The following is a 21,742-nucleotide window of genomic DNA, read 5'->3' as shown; positions in this document are numbered from 1 at the left end:
CCTCCTGAGAAAAGAGAAAAAGGCCTAACTTAAAGGTAACTAATGAAATCCAAAACAGTTAATCTCAGCTTGGAGTATGCTGTTTCTGTTTCAAAATGGAGAAGGGCTTGTGTCCCCAGCTGGTTTGCTGTTTTAATTGACTGCTGCCTTTCCTTACCAAGCTCAAAGCTTGGCCAGATCATTTCACTCTGTTGGGTAGGAGAAAGGAAGATGTTTTAGACAGGAAGGGTCATTTCTTTCTTTTAAAGGGAGGATCATGTTAAGCTGTAATGACTTGTGAATATACCTGGTTCGGTAACCAGGGTCTCCCTTTCAGCAACCATATGCAGCTTGAGGTGGGCTGCAGAGATTGCTGAATCCTCCTCTGTCAATATCCACTTGCTTTCCAAGTCCTGCAATAGAGATGTTACATGTGGATCAGTGTTTCCTCTCCAGAGCCACTTCTGGTTCCTGCACATGGACCTGTGGCAAGGGCTGCCAGCGGACTGACACACTCATTGAATCATGTCTCGGCCACCTCTCCTCCACAGGAACACCACCAGCAGACAAACCCCATGCTCAGTGCTGCTCAGCACCCCAGTTCCCACTGAAGTCATTGGGCAGACTGGGCTGTGGTCAGGAGGCAGACAGGTAGAACTGGTACTAGAGTCATGACTGGGCTTGTTCAAAGTCTTAACTTCCTATTGCTTGTTTGCCCCCCTCCTCTTCACTTTCCCATAAACTCTACCTTTGTTTGACTCTCAGCACACCCTTCTTTCCTGTCTTTTTGTTTTTTCCCCCAGAGACTTCTGATATGCATTGCAAGATGTCTGGAACTGCCAGACCATGTGGCACAATCCAAGTATCACGGCATCAGGCAGGAGATAGCATCTTTCTCCAGTCACAGAAGCACTGTATGTTCCTGTACACTGTAAATGTTCTGCACCAGATGTAATGGGGTCAGGAAAGGAAGTGGTAATAGATTTTTCCAGTTTGAATGACTAAGGAGATTTTTGACACTGTGTGAAGCACTCCAATGGCAGTTTGGGTGGGACACTTGCAAACCTTGCAGAGAGCATCATGGAAACCTTAATGATTGAAAATATGCTTCCCTGAAAAAAACAGTGCCTCTGATTTCCAGAAAGCTAACTTCAGCTGAGTGTCCTGCAGCAAAATTCAAGATAAGAAAATGTTCACCCCAGTATATCCACATGGGACCCACACTCCTATCTGTGGGAGATGTCCAGCAGCTGTGTGAAGGTAAAAGCAACCTGGCTGTCTTCTCACCCAGCTTAATGGTGTTTTTCAGCAAAGATGAACCAAACTGTCCTCTCCAGAGTGCCTTTCCTCTTCTTGGAGCAGAGGACAAAACAACTCCTCCTTGAAACATTCAGAGCTTGACTAGCCACTTCCTTGTGACCTTGTGACTGCTGCCTCCATGACATGGCTCTGGGGCTGTCTGCTGAGATGCAAAGCTCCTGATGTCTTGGGTGGATTTTTGTGAGTCCAAACCTGTGGGTGACCAATGGGGACAGAGTTCTTGTCTCAGTCCTAGCAGTCCTCTCTGCCCACTTGTCTCTGGAAAAAAAGTGATGATTGGAAGGTCAGGCTCCTGGCTGTGTTACAAGGGAAAAGATGATGCACAGTGCATCTTGAAAATGGCCACTGAAAGCAATGAGACAAACCATGTTTGGTTCCTAACCAAGTCTATGCTTGTCTGTACTGCAATTAGAGTGGAGTAATACATGTTGCACATAGTATGGTCCAAATTTCTGTAGAGATGAGAGTTGTGGAGCTGGACAAAGCACAGGAGCCATCCCCAGTGTGACTGTAATTGTAAGGTAGGGCAGTCCTTTGAGACTGCTTTTGAACAGGCTGGAAAGGGCCTCCTGACTCATGTCCACTTACCTTGTATTTTAGACAACTTTGTCATCACAAACAAGACATGCTCTGTCTCCAAGGGGAGGGGTTTGTTCTCACAGTGTTCCATCTCAAAACCTCTCCAGAACTTCCAGGCTTAGTGACCAAAAGAAATCTTCTGCTTTCTAACCTGTTTTGAATTTTGTCTTGTTCACACCCATTTCACTTGTGCCAAAAATTGTTCTTTTCTTGAAAAAGCTTTTTTTCTACCCCTAGCATGAGCAAGCTGAGTAGCTCACAAAGAGGCTATGCCTCAACCTCTTCTTGCAGTTTATCCCACATATCTGATGGTTAGAGCACTGGATCTCCTGGATCCGTAGGATCAGCAAAAATCTCACAAAATAAGAGAGATTTCAGAAATCCTTAGTGTGTCTAATGAAGCTAAGACTGCTGATTCACCCTAGGACCAATCAGAGGGACTGCCCCGCTGCCCAAGCAGGTAAAGGTAAAGATAGATGTAAAGGTTCCTCCCAGGTAAAGGTAGATGTCAAAGAGGATCCTGCCATGGCCAGTGACTGTTTCTAAGTCACCTGTTTGTCAGTCACGCTCAGCCAAAGTCCAGACAGATTGTGAGGAAAGCAAACCTTTGTGTTTTCACAACAAAATGTATTTTAGCATAGCAAGATCTGTTTGTTCTTTCGTTTAAAAGCCCCTCTGTTTTCAACTTCCTGAAACTGCCAGGAAACACTCCTGCACCTTTGCAGTGCCTCTCCAGTCCCCACGCCTTAAAGCCTTGCCTGTTGTCATTGCTGAATTGAGGCAGCTATTTAAATCAGGGGTGGGGAATCCATTGGTGCTGTGTGCTTCACAGATACAAAAGAAAGAGATCAACCCAGCTCTGAGGAGTTTATTAGCTGATGCAAGCATGACCCCATGCCATCTAAACCTCCTGGAAGCAAGTCAGATTGATGCTCCACGGATAAACATATCAGCAGCTGAGGAACTGTGCACAGTGTGGCTCCCATAATTACTAACTCTGGTTCAAAGGCTTTTATGCAAAGGAACAATGGGCACCAAAACAGCCTTGTAGCCTGTTATATACACCGCAGTGTTTTGCTGTGATGGAAAGGCTTGCCTTGTCAAAGCAGCCTGCTTTTCGTGTCCCTGTCCTCTTCACAACACAGAGGTAATTCCTACTGGTAAGGAGGCTATTGTCTAGCTTTTAAAAATGTATGTTCTAGCTAAAAGATGAAAAAAGGTTTTAGTAGACAGGGAAGAGCCAGTCCAAAAAAAAGGGCTGCTTTCCGCATCAGAAATGTGTCCAAATTATCAGAGGATTTCTGTGTCACCAGCAACACCAGAGATGGAAGTGACAGCTCATTTGCTTTGCCTTTGCTGCCAAAGTGGAGCACATCTGTGTGTGTCATTAAGGAGCATGCAGAAGACATTTGCACTTTTGTCTCATGTCCATTTTTCCTCTCTGCTCACTGAGTTGAGGTTCCGCCTTTGAAAACAGGTCGCTGTTCAGCATGATTTGGTAAACTGTGGGATGTGAGCTGCTGCCCAGCCAGCCCCCGCCAGTTCAGGGTGCTTACAGAGCTGCTCTCATCAGCTTCAGAACCATCTTCTTGGGCAACTCTGCAATCAGCAATGCATATTATGACTGGGCAGCTTCTTTACATCCAGAGCAATATTTATTTTGCAGGGGAATGCTTTGCATAAAGCATTCATACCCTGCTCACTCAGCACTGCTGAGACAGGACTCTGCGAGCAGCACCCTACATGGAGGGTGAGTCCCCCACAAGGAGCTTTCCAGCCCTTGTGAGAGGTAGGCCCTTTTCTAGCTCTCTGGGTTTCTGAGAACTCTGGCTCTTCTACACAAAACTAGATTACCCCTTAGAATCTTTCATCTCTTTACTAAGATGTCCTTTATTTTCAGTCAGTTGCTTTCCTTCCTGCTCATTTTTCCTTCTTGACCCCAGAACACCAAAGCAGTGTATTTGCACAGGAGCACCCCAAAGCCAGATCTACAGACAGAACATCCACATTATTTCAGAACAGCAGAGAAATCTGTCCTAGCTGGTGGGAAGCTGGGAGGGGAAGGGAAGAAATAAAAGGACAAATATTCCAATGTGTATTTTTCTTATGACACACACTGAACCCTGGGATTTCTGTAAGATGGAAAACTTTCCCTCTAGGAAACCATGAGTTCTTTCTCTCATAAATGAAAGGATCGGCATGGATTGTTCACCTCTGAGGGATCTCTCTTCCCACAGAGACAAGGGATTTTGAAAGGGATGTCCTTCTAGGCAGGGTTCTTAGGACATCAGAGCTGCAAAGGTTGAAAGTGCAACTCATTTCTTCTCAGCCAGAAGGCGGGAATCCTGGAGATGCCTCCATCAGGACTGGTCAGTGTGATTGGGTTCCTCCAAGGTTCATACAGCCTCACTGCAGAGAACAGGCCTGTGGTCCAGCAGCCCTGGCTGCACTGAAATAGGAGGTCACCAAAACAGGACTGTTCCACCCAAAAATATATTGAAAAAAGATAATCTATCAAAATGTGAAAATGCTGTTTAGATAATTTCTGGCCAGCACCTGCCTGTAACCCTCTTATCAGTTCCACCAAGTGAGATGAAAAGACAGGGATGTGGAGCACATGAGGTTGTGTGGTAGTTGGGGCTTGTACCTTGCCAGGAGAGTTTCCCAGGTGTAAAATGACCAAAGGCACCAGCTGAGATCTCCAGTCAAAGGCGATGTCTGGAAGAACCTTAGAGGGGAAAGCGATCTTGCGATGAGTCACCCTAGGCTCAGGTCTGATATCCCTGCCTAAAGAGGCAGAGGTAATTGCCTCTGATTAATGCTGGCAAACCTCTGTGAACTCCAGTGAGGATATAAAAGGACTGACATGCCTCTTTGAGATGGGGGTAAGATAGAGTATGGCCAAGTGTGGGAAGAAAATTAAGCTAAGATGTAGTTTTTAATTACCAATGAAGCCATGATCTAGGATGGAAGGTTGAGAGCAGAACTCGGTCTCTTCCTACTCATTTATGCTCCTTGATGCATAGAAATGAGTTTAGGAAAGAGAAAACAGAGCTTGCTGTAGAGTCCCATTTGTAAAATTTAAACGCTCATGCTGCCCCCTCACCCCTTCTTGCTTGGAGGATGTAATTATTTAGACCACAGATGTGGCCAGAGATTTCCAGTAGGTGCCAATAAAACACAGAAGGGCAGCATCAGTGAAGTCAGCACTGAAAGTTAGCAGAAACAAAACTACCTCTTTACTGGCTATATATCTGGATGAAGCAGAAGGAAGGCTGGACCCCAGCATGTGCCATTCCCTCCTGATGAACACTATCAAGGTGCTCAGCAGCTCCATTCTGGTCTCACCTCTGGAAAAGGGAGAGGGAAACAGTCCAATCCATGCCTGACAGCAAGTGGCAACAGGAGAGTTTTGTGCCCCTCAAATATGTCTTTTTGCACCTGAGAATGTGGCTGCACCTTAGTTGGGAGGCATGATCAGAACTTGGTGGTGGTAAGCCAGCTTCCTCTAGCCATGTATCGTGACAGCCCAGCAACACAGAATTCAGTAGGGGTTCAGGCATGCCTGCCTGGGCCATCAGCTGCTTACCCAGAGAGCCGGCCTTCTTGGAAGTATGTGCTGCTCCCATCAGTTGCTCTTGTCCACTAAGCTCTGCAGATGTGTCTCAATAGTGAGAACACCTCTTCCTCCTCTGCCCATCCTAAAAATGATAAACTCAGAGTGCGATGCTCTTTCTCCATCCTCAATTAAAGCTAGTTCTGAGTCTTGTTCAAAAGCAGTTCTTGCTGCTGCTGGGTACCCAGGCCTCCTGTGTGGTGTCCTCTCATCCACCCAGGCTGTGGCTATGCTCAGATAGTTCTGCCTGTGCTACAGACATCAGGTGGAAGTAGCAGAGCAGATATGAGTGTTCCACATTCTGCATTTTGGGTCCCACTCTTTATTATTCTCTATGGACTTGATAGCTATATGAAGACAGTGTGTTTCAGTCTTTCTCCTCTCCTACCACATCACCAAGGTGGCACATGTACCATTTAAATAGCAATAGGTATAGGGCTTCCTTTTAGTCACCTGCTAATTTTGCAGACTACAGTTTTTGTGTTTCCTTCAACAGCTCTAAAGGTTGGAGGCATTTGCTCTAAATTAATACTGAATTTCTCCCTTAATTACCTAAACCTCAGATCTGGAGCTATAATAAGAGAGTTTGGTTTTCAAGTTCTCTCTGGAAACTCACAGAAGACAATAATGGAGACAGGTGTCTGGACACATTTCAGGACCTTTGTCCTTGTATTTTGAGGACCACATGGAGAAGTGCTCTGATATTCCCGGCAATAACCCTTACGCTGCTATGGCACCCTGTGAATACCATACTATGGAGGGGAAGGATCTCTCTCTTGCAAATGGAAAAGGGAAAGTCATTCACCCCAAACCACACAGGGAAATGATGTTAATGCCTGGGTCTGCATTTCCAGGTTTCTGACAAACAAAATCATATTTAGACTTACCCTCTCTCCAACACCTAATGCACCTAGTCTTTATAATCTGAAAAGAAATTTTTGGATATGGTGAATAAATGCATGGAAAGAGGTAGGATACTGCTGTGACTGGAACTTAGAAGGCAGTCAGGCAGGCACTGCAGGATGTCCTCTTCCTCCCAAGGTATGGTTGTATTTTATTGGTTAGCATACAGTCCTTGTATTTCAGGCTTAGCATCCTATGAAAGGAGTCTTGTACATGTAAGAGTTTACTGTTAGATGCTAATAACTTGTTATTTTACAAATCTATTCAGCTTACAAGAAATAAACCAAATCATCCTATAGAAGATATCACAACATTAGATATCCTCTCCTACCCTCCCTTCAAATTATACACTGCTGCCCAGATAATATTCCAGGGTGGCTGACATCTTTCATCTGCTCCATGTTATTAAAACCCCTTAGCAAGTGGAATGAATATTCCTCTGTGCTATATATAGCACCATGTGTACTGCTATCCACAGCTGGGAGTACAGCTTGGGTACCCACACTTGGATCTTTACGGTTTGGTTTTTGCAAGCCTTTTTTTCTCTGCACCCGCCAAGTCTCTGGCTGGCTGGTGGCGTTGGCGCTCCGCGAGAAGCCTCCTGCTCTTCTTTCCTGGCAGAGGTTTCACAGGGTTTCAAAGTCTCCCTGCAGTGTGGTTATTAAAGGCTTTTGTTTATCTTGTGAAATCTGCCCTGTGAATGCTGACACCGACTGAAGTGCTGGGAGAGTTTCCCTGACTCTTCCTCTCGCTGTCTCTCACGGGTCTATTCCCATGAAAATGATCTCAGGTGTGCTGTGCGTCATCAGCCCGCCCCGGGCGCTCTCTGGCTTACTGGCAGGGAAAATGAATGCGCTGTTTCTGAAGCTCTGCTCATAGCTGGCTGCTCCTCCTGCCTCAGCTCTGTGAAGAGCCATCCCAGCGGTTCTGGCCATGGCAGGCACCAGCTGTCCCCAGGCACACTCTGCTCCCCAGGCAGGGGGCCCAGCAAAGGGCTTGCTGCAGGAGAGCAGCAAGGACTCTGCAATACCATCCGAAACCCATTTTCCCTGCTTGGCCAGCATTTTCCCAGCCTCTCTCCTATCCAGCCCCGCAGGGATGCAGTCTCTGACGGGAAAACCCAATACTCCCACGATGAGCCCTGCTGCAGCACGTGATGCTGACTTTCCCTTTTGGATGAGAAAGCACCTCAGTCTCCAGGGCTGAGGTGTTGAAGCATCACAAGTGAGATCCAAGTTAGATCCCTGACAGATTCCAGCTGGAACCCTGTGTCCCTGCTGCCACTGAGCTGTGTAACTAGGTGTTTACCTGGCAAAGCAGAGGGTTAAGCTTGGTGGCAGGGTGAGATGCTTATGGGGATGGTGGAAGAAGGGGCAAGCCCACGACTTGAGTGCCCTAAGCTCCCCAAAGTTTAACATCTGTGACGTTAAACCACTGCCACAAGCACTCACATGTAGGTAATTGCCTGGAAATCACCAGTGCTGTCCCCACCAGAAAGCCCTACTGTGTCACCAGCACAAGGATGGCAGTGCCGCCGTTGGGGTGCCATGGGAAGGGGGCTTTGCTGTCTGTGCCTAATTTGCTAAACTGCAGGTCTGTGGAGGTTCCTCCATGGGAGGTCAAGATCTTCCACCCTCACCACCAGCAGAGCCAGGTCCCATGGGTGGGCCCTGGCTGCCAGCTGGGAGCTGGGGGAACAGCAGGTACCATACCCAGGCCAAGAAGCCAGGCCTGACTCTGGGGCTTCCACTGCAACGTTTCCTGCTGCGCTGAAAGCCTGGGGAAGATTTCAGCAGAACCTGGCTTGCTTTCTGAGAAAACAAGGAAAGGGAGCTTTACCCTAGACCCTGGGAAGCCCTTGTCTTTTCATTGTATTTTAATTTTAAGAGATTGTCTGCCCCGCCCAAGATTATCTCATGGGAAAGAAAAGCCTGGCTCAGTGACTCGTGGTGAAACTTGTCCCCGAGCCAAATTTCTCTGCACCTGATGTTCCTCCATAGCAGCAGAAACCAGAGTATTTCAGTTCACAACACTGCCCTAGGGGCAGCACTGGGGATAAGGGGTTGGAGGGGGAGGATGGGACCAACATCTCCTCCTGCTCCTCCAGAACAAGTCCAGCAAGTTTGGATGCCGAGCAGCTCAGTCCAGGAGCTAGAAAGGGCATGGTGTCACCCTGGGAACGGGGATCACGTGGGTCTGCAGCAAAGGGAACCTGTCTCAGGGATACGTTGAAACATACCCTGCTCTCTTGTGCAATAGGTCTTTGCAAGTACAATGCTGTATTTATACTGTGGGAACGGAGAGCCCAGGGCTGGACTCAGCAGGGACATGAGTAAGCAGCTTCCAAGAGGGCCAGGTACCAGCTGGGCCAGCTCTTTGATTCCTTTTCTGTGAGCAGATACAGATTAGGTGCTGGGTCTCAACCAGCATCCTCCAGTACAGGGAAAATAGTCTTGGAGCCATATTGTAAAGTTCAAGTGGTTTCTTTGTATAAATGCTTTATCTCCCAGCGTCACTACGGAGTGATTTATCAGGGCTCCAGGAGAGGCAATGCTGTAAAGGAGAGCCAAGATGTATAAGCAGACCGTAAGGAAAGCATACTGGGCAGAGAGGACCTCTCAGCAGGATGGAAGAAAAGCAGTTCAATTAACACAGTCTGTGACAGGACAAACATTCCTTGTGGTGACAGCATCTGTTTAAGCAATGTCTCCACTCTCTCCTGCTCCTCTGGTGTTCCCACACTGCTTTTTGAGAGGCTGCAGAGAGGACCACGGGAGGGGGCCAATCTAGCAGAGAGGCATTAAGAACAAAGGTGAGGCAGATTCCTTAGCTGCCACTACAGCTGAGAAAAGTCAAACCAGACCCTGCTTCCAAGCTGGAAATGGTTGCCTAATTCATACATAGCATTAAACTTGGAGCAATCTGAAGAAAAAAGCCATTTAGCACCTGAGGATTATATTGGGGGATGTTAAGAAAGTGATAAGGTTGTTAATGCAATCACACTCCTCTCAGGAAATGGGAGAGGATGCCATTCCCAGGTAATTGCATTTCAGCAGGGTTCCTCCTGCTGGACTCCCGTCAGCTCACTTCATAATAATTCAGCCTGGCCCTTCAAAGTAAATAGGATGTAACTGACAGGGCATAAAGATCTCCAGAAGGACTTTTAGACTTGCCCTTCTGGTGCTGGAAGGAGGCTGCGCTGAGTCAGACGAAACTTGGTATTATTTTGGGGATTAATTCCCAGTCAGGGTTCAGTGGAAGCTCAGGAAAGTGTTGCCAGCTGGGAACCTTCTTGGCACAGTTAAGCCTATTTAGGGTGTGCTACCTACTGAAAAAGGAAACTAAAGGGTCTTTCCTTTCCATAGTGTGTTCCTACCATTGCTGATACCCGAGCTCAGCTCCTTTGGAGATGGCAGCTGAGAGTGGCAGCAAGCACACTGGCTTCATGTGGATTTATACTACATGGTATGCACCTGAACTGAAGTACTGCACTGTTGCCTATACAGGTGGGAATCCCTGATCAGTTATTCTGCTGGATGCAAGGACTGTGTAGGAATCTGCTGTCCAGGATCCAAGTCAGAGTCCTGATAAAGAAAGGAAGTACTTTTAGCATCTGATACCGAGCTTGATCTGACAGAGCAAGTCAGATCAACTAATCATACGGATCCTTTCTGGCATGAAAGAAGGCATCACTTGTGAGGAATTGTGCTGGCCTAGTAAATGGGCTGAGCTAGCTTCATCCAGCTTGGTGGGGTGGTTTGTGTTAGCAACCGTATCCCAGGAACTGCCCTGTGCTCCCAGCAGCATCTGAAAATACAGGTTGGTCAAGCAACACTGCAAGGCAGAAACAAACCTAAACTACCAAAGCACAGACTCCAGTACTGCACCACGGAGAGGACTAGAGCAAGTCTTTAAAGACACTTCAGGTGGCTTTAGTAGGAAACTCCATTTAATGAGGTAGATTCATCCCCCCACCCAGGAGTTCAGCTTTGTTCACGGGTTTCAGGGAGTTTTAGAGTGCTTATTCTGCACATGACAGGATGTGGCTCAGTGGAATGACTCACTCCTTGTAAAGTTAATTCACACTTTGCTGCTATTTCCATTCACAGGTTCTTCTGTAAGCTTTAGTGCCAGGAAGCTGCAAAGCTGGGAGCCAGTTCCAAATATTCCCACAGGTTACTTTACATCTAGCAAATAGTAGATTGCAGGAGGACAGTGTGATCTCAGACTTTGTTAAAAAAAAAAAAAAAAAAAAGAAAGAAAAAAAAACTTCCCAACAACAATACAAACCAAAAACCACCACACAACACCACCCCCCCAAAACCCCACAACCTCCCCACACAAAACACAAGTTCCCCAATCGTGTTTTGTTGGCAGTAATTTCCTATTCCCTTCTAATTTCTGAATCCTATTTGCTCATTACCTCTCTGACATTTACCTCTCTGCTGAACCACCACACCACACTCAGCAGCCTCATTTCCCAGTTCTCTGACTTTGGAGCAGCTATGGGAGCCCAGATGTGGACAGGCAGGGGTCTTGACCTATCTGTAATGTTGAAGATGGGGCTAAAAGTAGGAGTCCTGTGAGCTATCTTGGATAGAACCTTTGCATCCTGTGTGGCACAGGCAAAATTTTTCAGCATTTGAACAGTGTTTTAACTACCAAGGTACGTTAAATAAAACCGGTTGCTAAATTACCCCCCAGCCTAATGACAGAGCAGCATGGTGTTATTAAGGCTCCAAATGCAAGTCGTACGTGGGCTTGATTCACTGAGTGCTGGGAGGGCCTCCTGACTGGCCCCTGGATGGTGGCTTCTGGGAAGAGGCATCGAAGGCTTTGGATGTTTGCTACTCCATCCCCCTCAGGAGCTTTCACCCTGAGTGGCTGCTGAGGTAGGTAGAGAAAGATTAACTTTTAGAGGCAACAGAAAGAACTTGGAAGGTTTCAGCTATAAGGCGATTTTTACCATTGCCAATGGGGATTAGGACATGGAGTGAGAAATGAGGCTATTTTCCCTCTTATGCTATTGTCAGTAAAATGAAATAACTCCTCCTCCATGTTAAAGCCCAACTTAATTTGCGCTGACAAAATTACAAACACAAATTGTGGACATTAAAAAAATTTATTTGACCAAATATTAGATGCAATCACAGAGGAAGAAAGTAGCTCTTAGTACAGTTTCTTTTCCAGAATGAAATAATCCATGTGTCATACCAAGCTACTGCAGGACAACCCTTGCTCTCCTCGGCAGGAGAGAGGCTGGTGTTCTTTCCACCTGTGGATTTGCTCCAAAGGGGTATGGCATGCTCTTTGGCAGGTCACACCACAGCTCTCAGTCTCACAGGCTAAGGAAATGTGTAAAGACCCAACAAACTGAACTACAGTCATACAGCAAAGGTGCCTGTCCAGGTAGGAATACATGCAGGGATGCACTACTGAGAGCTTTGTTCAGGAACTGGTGTCCTACCTAAACCTTTGTCAGACATGTCACTTCTGGCTACCGCCTCTATACTCACCATCTCTTAGGACTCCTCCCAGACCTGAATGGCATTTCAGTAGGAGAGTCCTTTCAACATTCAGCTCATTTTGCTACACTATCCTTTTCAGGTCTCTAAGCTTTGCCCTACAAGTAGCTCCAAGGCTAGGGGTAACCTCCCTTTGCAGGAAAACTCATCCACCTCTTTTATCCTGCAACAGTACCCAGGGAGACAGCAGTCTTGTCTCCTGTCCTAGGGACTACGTGAACTGCACCACAAAAAGAGATAATTGTGAGAGATGTTTGCAGGCATCTGTTTAGAGCCAGACTGCATTACTTGCATTTGTCTTTTTACAGGCTCGCTAGCTCATGTAAGCTTGCTTTTGGACCAGGGCAAACCATCCACAGCTATATCGCTTTCTGTCACATCACGCCAGAGCATTCCCCAAGTGATGGGCCATGGCCAGATGCACAGAACACCCTGAGTATTGAAAGTATTGCTTGACAGACCTGTCACACCCTCTGCTACATAAACCAAAATGAAATGTCTCTGCAAAAGAAGATTTAGAAATTGATGAAAGTTCTGTAATAAAATGTGAATAAACTCACCAGGATATTAATCCCCTGAGAAACAGGTGAGAGGGGAAGGGAGCAAGCACAGCAAAAGTTTTTCTCCAGCAGAAATTTCATGGATTGCCTTTGCTTTTGATTTCATCTGATCAAGCAGTGACTTTTAAGAAAGGGAAGCACAATAGAAATAAGCCCTGTACCCTCCCTTCCTGTTCTGCAGCCTCAGGAAGAACTGTACAAGGTAAATTCTGTTCTCTTGTGTAGATGTGAAATGGAGGATTTTACTGATGAAGAGGAACTCTCTCACTACAACACCCTTCTTTTGATTTGGAACTGAATGTATGGATAATATTACCTTGGAATTGATACCACTAGCAAATTTTTCAGGTCCCTAGAAGATTCCCTGAATATTAGCATCTCAGCTAAGTAGAATCACAACTTTCATTTAAAAACATTCATTCTTCTTTCCTTCTCCATCTCCCTTTCTTCATTCCATCTTTTTCCTTTTTATTCTCTTCCTTTTCTTCCTTCTTTCATTACACGCGTGGCTCTCCCTCTACATTTCACCCCTTGGTAGTGTTATTAAAGCCTTTGCTGACAGAGTTTTGTCGCTGCTAGACAGAGCCGCTCATCACTGTTCCTCACCTGTTCTTTCTCTCAAAACTACACACACACAAAAAGCCTTTCAAATTAGGTCCCCAAGTTCACAACTACCTCTTAGGATAGGACTATAACACTGGCCCCCAGTGGACTAGACAGTCCTCTCAAAAAAAGTTTTGCTCAAGGTATTGCTATAGTCCCAGTTCATTTTCTCTTCAGCTTGCTAATGGCCTTTATTTAGGAAATACCTTCTCAAGGGTACTCTCAATAGAGGGCCTTTAAGAAAGAGTGCTGCTTTTTCACAGCCAAGGAACTTCAACCTAATTTGGCAAACAGAATCAGAGGGGGAACCCAAGTCTCACGTTACAAACTCTGCAGCCCACGTCTGACCACATTGCAGTCACCCCTGCCCTAATCTCTGCCAAGCCTGTAAATCAGCCAAAACACAGGCCGATTTCAAAAGTCCCCCACATTTATTATGCTTCACCAGAACTCCAAAAGTGTTTGAGCTTCAAACAGGAAACTGGTCATTTTGAACAATGTAAGGAGCCTGCCTGTTCTGGGGTACTGAGTCTTCATGTATTAAAGGCTCCCTTTAGTCTGTGACACTACAGACATGTCCAGCAGGTATTATAGCTGCCTGGACCATTCTACATCTTGGCACAACGGCAATCTAGTTCATGTCTCCTAGGCATCTGATACTGTACCCAGCAAGAGACAGGTTTCCAAGCCCAGCAGCTTATCATACCCTCCTTGCTGGGGCCATAGGAGCAGTCACTCCAAGAAGGTGCAGAGCCAGTACTGGCATGAGGTGTTTCTCTTCCCTTCCTTTAAAGCAGCTTCAGACAAAGCAAAAGAACTTCTTCCAGCGGCACTTGGAGAGAGTCTTGATGCCTTTGGCGGTCATCTTCTTTTCCTGACGGGCTTTGTGCTCAACACCACTGACAATGGCCATGTCAAAAACTTCTTTGAGGTTCTTTTGAGTCAGTGCTGAGCATTCCAGGTAGGCTTCAGCCCGGATTTTGTCAGCTAGACCTTCTGCCTGAGGCCGTGGCACAGGTTTCACATGGTAGCGATCCAGGCTGATGAGGACATTGACATCGTCCCGCAAGTCTGCCTGTGTCCCCACTAGCAGCACCGGTGCCCGGGGGTTGTGAGTTCGTATCTCAGGAATCCACTTCTCAGTAATATTTTGGAACGAGCTTGGGTTTACCACACTGAAGCAGACAAGGAAGACGTCGGTGTCAGGGTAACAAAGAGAGCGCAAACAGTCAAAGTCCTCCTGCAGAAAAGGGAGGGGGAAAAAGGAAGGGGGGAAAAATTAAAAAGAAGTTTTCACTGGACTGATCTTCTAACAGCATGATACTTCATGTTAACTCCACATGTTAACTAGGACAGCAACACCCTCAGAGGTAGAGCATGTACTGATTTTGTGGCCATGCCATGTTTCAGACACAAGTTTCTGAGCCATTGACCAAATGGCTGGTGCTGCACTAGTGCATTTCCTTTATTCCCAGTTCAACACTGCCTTCCTCAAAGCCTGCAACAGTCGCTGTCCCACAGGATCAGAACTGAAAGATGCTTAGACAGAGCTTACCTGTCCAGCAGTGTCCCACAGCTGAATCCGGACTGGGGCTCCATCCACAAGGACCTGCACTGTAGCAGAAAGAGAATGAGGATGAGTCTAAAGCAGTTGACCAGCATGCACAGATACCCTTGTACAGGCTTTTCCCTTTACTGTGGGTCATATCCCATTGAATAGACTCACTGAAGTCACTTAAGTCTGTCCTCCTAGCTGACCATCCTGCCAGACCTCACTAAAACAGCTGAAGCTTGAGCTGGGTACATTAAAAGACCTGCAATAGACCTGATTTTGTTAGCTCTCAGGTGTTTTGTGTACTTGTCCAGTATTTTGAAAGAATAGTTCCACATTACTGAACAACTGTTCCCCTAGAGAAGAGGAACCCTTAGCCAAACGGTGTCCTGATCAACCACTCATCCTTCTTCCACAACACAGGAAAGAAGATAAGGATAAAAACAAACTGAGAACTTCATCAACTTGCTCCTTGCTTCTTGGCCAAGGAAACTCAAATCACTTTCAAACAAGCTATTGGGAGATCTTTCCCATTCAGACCACAAATTTGGCTTTAAAAAAAAAAATTCTGTGAGTGTCCTAGCTAAGGAAAAACAAAGACCTAAACCCATCTTTGAAATGAAGAAACTATTAAGGAAACAATGATGAGTGAAATCCCCTTCAGAGACTATCCACACATCGAAAACTAGAAAACTGCTTAGTTACACATGTAAAGTTTGCTCCCATTTCACTCCCTAATCACAATAAGCCTTCATGTGGTATCAGCTGACTCAGACTGCGGGCTCTGATGGAAATCTGGAATGAAACTGTTAGATGTTTAAGCACACAGATATCACAGAGACTGGTTAGGAACTGAGGAAAAGGAGAAAATTGTTGGGGAGCTGGAAGTCACTTGAAAGTCCGGACAAGGTGGATGGGGTTGTGATTGGATGAATAGAGGCAGACATCAAGGCTAAGGTGACAATGCTGGCACTTGACATGAGCTAGCAAAACTCGATTGCTGTGTGCAAAGAGGAGGCTTTATTGTCTTCTTCATTAAAAACAAAAGCAAAAGCAAACAAAAAAACTCCCAACCAGAAACCAGATCAAGTTTTTGTGATTCTTGAAGTAATCAGTCAGGTGAGAAAACCGATAGAAACAACTGACTTAAAGAGTTTAACACAAGCATTTGAAGTGTAACACTCCTCCATGAAATCGGTCTGGTGGGGAAGAAGAGGGAGACACAGACAAAAGATGACCTGAAGTTTGGTGGGAGACTGAGACTGGAGTTAAAATGAAGGGGTGGGTGCGTCCACCACAGTGCCACTCCTCACGGCATAGCTGAAAGTCATTGCTTCCTTGTGACTGGGAAAAAGTTGGGTTGTTACCATATCTTTGCCCCAGAGGAGGAAGAGAAACCTGTTCCTGATCAAAGAACCTGCTAGATCCTGACTTGATCTTCAAGGTAGGAGGCATTTGCCTTTCTAGTATCTGGTTTCCTCTGTCTCATAAGTACACTGAGAGAAGGAATTAGCATCTCTGAAATGTTTTGCCATCTTCAGCAGACAGGTACCACATATATTACTTACTGCTCCAGTGTTTGCACAAAGTTTTGTCATATCTGCTGTTAGCCTGAACTACACTAGCAACTCTGCAACAGCCCTCCAAATACCGCCCTCACAAGGTCCGCGCCCTCAGGATGAGGATGGATCACGGTACAATAGCGAAGGGGCCGGCAGAACAGGATAGCCTGGTGGAGAAAGGTCACTGGGTACGCGTTTCACCCAAGGCTGCTCTACCTGGCAGCGACACCCAGCAGGAGGTAGCATCCAGACAGATGTATGTGGCTGGGTCACTGTCCCAGAGCTGTTCCCCTAATAATGCAACACCTTGCCCTATCTTACTGGCATCACAGTCCCATGACCAGGATTAAAGTCAGGATGTAAACTGCTCAATTCTGCTGGCAGTTGCAATTGCAGGTATTCCCCAAGAGTGGGAGGAATTGGGTTGAAATTTCTGAATTGGATCCTGAATCATAATTTGTGAATCCAGGAAGGGACTTTCCTCAGATTTATCCAGATTAAGAGCAGGGATGGGAATGGAAACTTATCTGTTCTCCCATTTCCTCCCAAGAAGTAGAAACTGAACTTCAGAATACCTATTTTTAATGTTTTTGATTTCTATCAGTAGCAAATCCTATGCATCTCTGAAGGCAGGCTTAGTACTTGGGACATCCAGTCTGGGGCTAAACCCATGTGCAGGTATTTTAAAATTAACTATTGCTAATGTAGGCATCTCTGCACTCGTGCTGCCTTCACCTTTCTGGATAATTTTACTATGGATTTGATCTTTCAAAAAAAATGTGCAGGCTAATAACAGTAATTTTAAGCCTCTCTTAACCCAAACCATACACATTAATGTAAAGGGGGCAGAGAGAGAAGTAACTTTTCCCTTGAAGCACTCATGACTCCTTACGTTTGTTCCCAAAGGGCTGCTGGACCCTGAACAGCAACATGTTCCCAGTTCATTTCCTTCAAGTGACAGTGGAAGAGAGGGTCAAGGTAAATCAACAATTCCCGGTGTAAGAGTGAGCAAGTGGGGGGACATTCAGACAAACAAAACACTCCCTCTAAGCACCCTGAGACTATGACACATTAGATGTCTCATTCCTGGTCTGACTCGAGCACATCTCTAATCTACCAATCTGTATTATCAAGTACTGTTGTGTTTCTTCATATCAAATGAAGATAAGAAATCTTTCAAAGGGCTTTGTATTCTTCTGGGGTTTATATTAGAAATCGGAGCCCAAAGGAAGAGGAATGTAGAAAAAGAACAAAGATAGCATTTAGAAAAGTGGAACCTAATGAGAGCTCATCAGCTGACAGGGAAGGCAATTCTAGCCTGACTTACAAAGCTCTTCAACTTTTTGCCAACCTCTCTTCAGTGCTAACTTCAGCACGCACGTGGGGAAGAGGCTGGTTTTCCTGAATGTCAGTTGAAGCTAGAAAGCCTACAGTGCAATGCTGTGATATTTCTGAAGCTAAAACCACCACAAACAACAATAATGAAAAAATTAAACCCCCATCTATTTAGTCGTAACAACACCACGAAACCATTAAGGTGCCCAAGTTCATGGCACTTGCAAACCAGCTCGTCACACACTGGGTTGACACAGAGCTGCAGAACGCAGGACCTGCATCTGCTAAACCTCGCAAAGTGCCCGAGGGACTCGGTCCGAGTCACAGAAACGCCCCGGGCTGCGGGCCCCCGGGCTGCGCTGAGCCCCCGGCGCGCAGCACGGCCGGGAGCTGCGGCACCGGGAGCGCTCACCTCCGCCCCGCTCGTCCCGACGCCGCGCCGGAGGGGGATCCCTCCCCGCCGCCCCAGACCCCGAGCAGCCCGGGAGGGCACCTACCGGAGAAGGTGTCGAGGGCGGTGGGCTGGTACTCGTCGGGGTACCCGTTGGTGGTGTAGCTGACCACCAGGCTGGTCTTGCCCACGGCGCCATCGCCCACCAGCACGCACTTGATGCCCAGCTCCGGGCCGCTGCTCCGGGGCGGGCTGTGTCTCCGCAGGGCGGGCGCGTAATCCAGAAGCTCCTGGGGAGGCATGGCAATTCTAATGGCACTGGCACAGGGGGCTCGACAGGACTCAGCGAGGGGAACGGCGCGGCGAGGTCACTGCCATGCCCGTGCGAGCGCGCTGGTGTCGGGGTTGCCGTGCGGGGCCACCTTCTCCAGCCCTCCGAGCTTCGCTCCTCATCACTGCACCTGCCACCCAACGCACAAAACCGGCCCCGATTTCCCTAGTCCCGCCCCGGTCCGCCCCGCCGGGAGGCGGCCTGGCTCAGCCCTGCCCGGCCCGGCCGCCTCGTCCCGCCTCGTCCCACGGGTGAGAGACCCGCTGCTGCACCCCCATCAGCCGCGATGCCCTCCTAGCAGTTCCTGCCCTCGGAATTTCGGTGGGTGCCACGCTGTGCTCTGGGTCATGCACACACAGGAAAGCCGCACTCCACCCGTGCCCCTCCTGCTTCCTTTTCAGAAGAAGCAGGACAATTGCCCCACCTGGGGCATCTGTGATTTCTGCCATAAAATCAGGAAAGGAATAAAACCAACAGTGCTGGTCAATATTGTGAGGGACAATGGAAAACAAACGCCCGAAATACATCACATCTGTTGACTGTGTGGTTATCATTACGGTCATTTATCTGACCCAGCCAAGCTCTTGCTAGATGCTGACAAAAGCCACAGAGTGTATTTTTTCAGCTGCATGGACAGGTGCAGGAGTTCTCAGCCTGATGCCTTATTTCATGTTCACCTTTGGTAGCTCACACACCACACAGTGCCCTTGGCAGCTGAGAAGACGGCTCCATCCCTGCCCTCAGGAGCCTACTGTCTGAAGAAGTAGGACTAAACAAACAGAGGAGTGGGAGCACACCACTTAAAAGGAGAGATGCGGCCACACTATCACAGCAATCATCGCACACCAGCATAGCACCTCCAAGTGATTGGAAACACTGGTGGGAAACTACTAATGCCTGTAATACCTAGTATTGCAACATCAGCTTTGAATGTGGATCGGTGTCCTAATGAAGAAGCTAAACTCTGGCTGTCTATGAACACCATTAATTTAGTTACCACAGTGTCCTTCATGGTGCTCTCAGCAAGGGAGACCTGTCTGCACTAGGCAGGTTTGTGCTGCAATGAGCCTCTGATTAGCAGTTCCTGAGCTTGTGTCCTGCTATAGTTTGCATCCACATTGAGAAGCTACACAGGCGTTTCACCTATATTAATACTAAACTTGAGAATATGTCTTTAAGCCAGGCACAGTCTAGAATGTTTTTCGTTATGGTTTGCAGAAAGTCACAAGCACTGCAACCCTTCAGATTCACTGGACAAAGCATGACCACTCTTTGGAGACAGCCCACAAGCTTCCTGGGAACAAGAAGAAAGAAGGCTTTTTCTTTGCAGTTTTCTCTAGCAGTTTGCTTTAATCAAACCCTTCAGAGTTTTTACTAAAGCACAGCCTTAAATTTCTACAGCCACAAAAAAAGGAGATGGTATTAGAAATTAGGCTGCTGCTAAAACATGTGCCAGATAGTCTTCCTACAGCAAGTGGCTGCTGTCTCAAGGGACTGGCTTGTATTAGACTGGCTTTTTCTGGTGCTGTGCTCTTCAGTGCTAGTTCAGAGCGAGGTGACAGCTGAACCGCTCCAGAAAAGGCAAAAAGTGCTGCAATGTGTGAGGTGTGGCTGTGCCTCCACTGGGACTGGCAAGGACACAATACACCACAACCAAGGCAGGCAGCACATCAAGTGAGGACCTTGCAGAGCTTTTTCAGTGCACTTCAGACACAGGCTGACATTCTGTGAACTGTGACATTTCCATTTAATCAGAAGAAATGAATGTAAATGAGGGATTATTCACCAAATTGTTCACTGTTAGCAGTAGCAGGGGGAAGAGATGAAGCTGACAGCACTTGTTTCCTGTATACTGTTTACTTGGGAATGGATGCCCCTTGAGAAGATATACTGTTGCCCCACTCCACTCTTTTACTCTCATTCCTTTCCTAAAATTTCTTCCTCCTGAGACTATGCTCTGAGACTATGCTCTTTTTTCCTTGCAGCTTCTGACAGCCGTTGGCAAACACACACAACTTGTCAATGAGCTTAAGTGATTTTTAATCTATATTTAAACTAAGTGATTAAGCAAACAAACACAGCAGCTCCCATGGGTTCGTTTCTCAGGTCTTGCCTTGCTCCTGACACTGAACAAAAGATGCACGTTTAGTTTCACAACACGGTAAAAAGCCAGACATTTTGGGTTTTCTAGATTTTTTTGCACAGTTTGGGATTTTTGCAGTGAAAGTCTGTCCCACTCTCTGAGCTGCTGAACTGACAGCCACAGGGACCAGCTCTGCCATGTAGGTAGCAGGTACAGCAGGAAAGCCCCACTGCATGCTGCTTGCCTGACGTGCTCTTCTGCCAAAAGCATCTGTGCCTGAGTGGGAAATACACAGTCTGCAAGGCTGTGTTTGGCCTATCTCCCAGGAATTATAATTAGTACAAATTATGACGGTCTTTCTCATGATGAGAATTCCCATCTACCAGGAATTAAGTGCAGAAGATCAAACTCTTTTCAGGCAGATCAAATATAGATTTCAGGTACTGTTAGTGTTTAACCGTTACTCAGCTGAGCTGCACTATTATGTGTTGCTTCTTAAATGAAATAGACAACCTGCTCCATTAGAGTACAGAGTGATTTACAGTGGAAATAAATCTATATGGTTAGGCAGTGTGTGATTGTTACCATCAAACAAACTTTATACATCTGTACAAAGTCCTGTTTTTAAAAGAAACAGTCATTTAGAGGAAGACAGTTCATTTTCTGCCCATTTATAATAATTATAGCCATTTTTCTCACTGCTGCTGTGGAAGGAGAAATTCACCTATTGACTAAGTTAAGACCAGTACATAAACCAATCTGGATGAGGAGGAAACTAGGGCTTGTCCCTTCTGGGGACAAAACTATGGATCAGCTCAGACTATTCCATATAGTTTCCCTTCTGAAGTGCAGTGTTATAATTTTGGGAAATTGTGACACTGGGCTTTTTTTGCACCTACTAGTCCTGACTTCACAGGCTCCTGAGCAATATTTCACCTCCAACAATCTCTTATTCTTCACTTCTGACAACATTGTCTTCTGCCTACCTGGCTGATATTCTTCTCCCGAGTCTTGTCTGAAAGTCACAGACTGGAAGCCACTATCATTTTTGCAAAGCCTACCGAACTACTCATTGCCTCAGAAAAAATACCTCATGTTATGGGAGTTGGCAGAACTCAGTTTTAAAAATATTAGGGCTCCCTTCTTACCAAGAGAGAGGAAAAAAATTATCAGCTACTCTTAACACAGTAGTGAGCTAACCCAGCCTTCGGGAATACTTGCATTTGTACAGGTGGGCTGTGTACATCCATATGCTACCTTTGCAAGTGGTGCCCTTGGATCACATTTCTGAATCATCTTATGGTGCTGTGCAAGAGAAACCCTAAATGATGAGAAATGGGGGAATGCTGAGAACAGGTGGCAATGTCATTATGCCTTGGGGCAGGGGGGATCTAAGACTGAGA

General features: G+C 46.6%; 1 protein-coding gene across 1 annotated transcript; it reads right to left on the bottom strand.

Annotated features, from left to right (window-relative positions):
* Positions 1 to 13,428: 13,428 nt before the first annotated feature.
* RHOV (ras homolog family member V) lies at positions 13,429 to 18,227 on the bottom strand. Its single transcript, XM_050335612.1, has 3 exons — positions 18,032 to 18,227; positions 14,641 to 14,699; positions 13,429 to 14,325 (listed from the first exon to the last, which is right to left on the bottom strand). Exons 1-3 carry the CDS (start codon positions 18,225 to 18,227, stop codon positions 13,885 to 13,887), a joined length of 696 nt encoding a protein of 231 aa, XP_050191569.1. The 3' UTR covers positions 13,429 to 13,884.
* Positions 18,228 to 21,742: the final 3,515 nt, after the last annotated feature.

This window comes from Myiozetetes cayanensis, unplaced genomic scaffold (genome assembly GCF_022539395.1).
Source record: "Myiozetetes cayanensis isolate MyiCay16 unplaced genomic scaffold, myiCay2020 scf6-25, whole genome shotgun sequence".
In the NCBI taxonomy this organism is placed as follows: domain Eukaryota; kingdom Metazoa; phylum Chordata; class Aves; order Passeriformes; family Tyrannidae; genus Myiozetetes; species Myiozetetes cayanensis.
Note: the sequence above shows the minus strand (reverse complement) of the source record. Positions and strands in the feature narration are given on the sequence as shown.

Coding starts and splice junctions, on each gene's coding strand:
- RHOV (XM_050335612.1), bottom strand. CDS start 18,227: ATGCCTCCCCAGGAGCTTCTGGATTACGCGCCCGCCCTGCGGAGACAC. Junction 14,700..18,031: donor CGCCCTCGACACCTTCTCCG/GTAGGTGCCCTC, acceptor TTTCTGCTACAG/TGCAGGTCCTTGTGGATGGA. Junction 14,326..14,640: donor TGTGGGACACTGCTGGACAG/GTAAGCTCTGTC, acceptor CCTTTTCTGCAG/GAGGACTTTGACTGTTTGCG.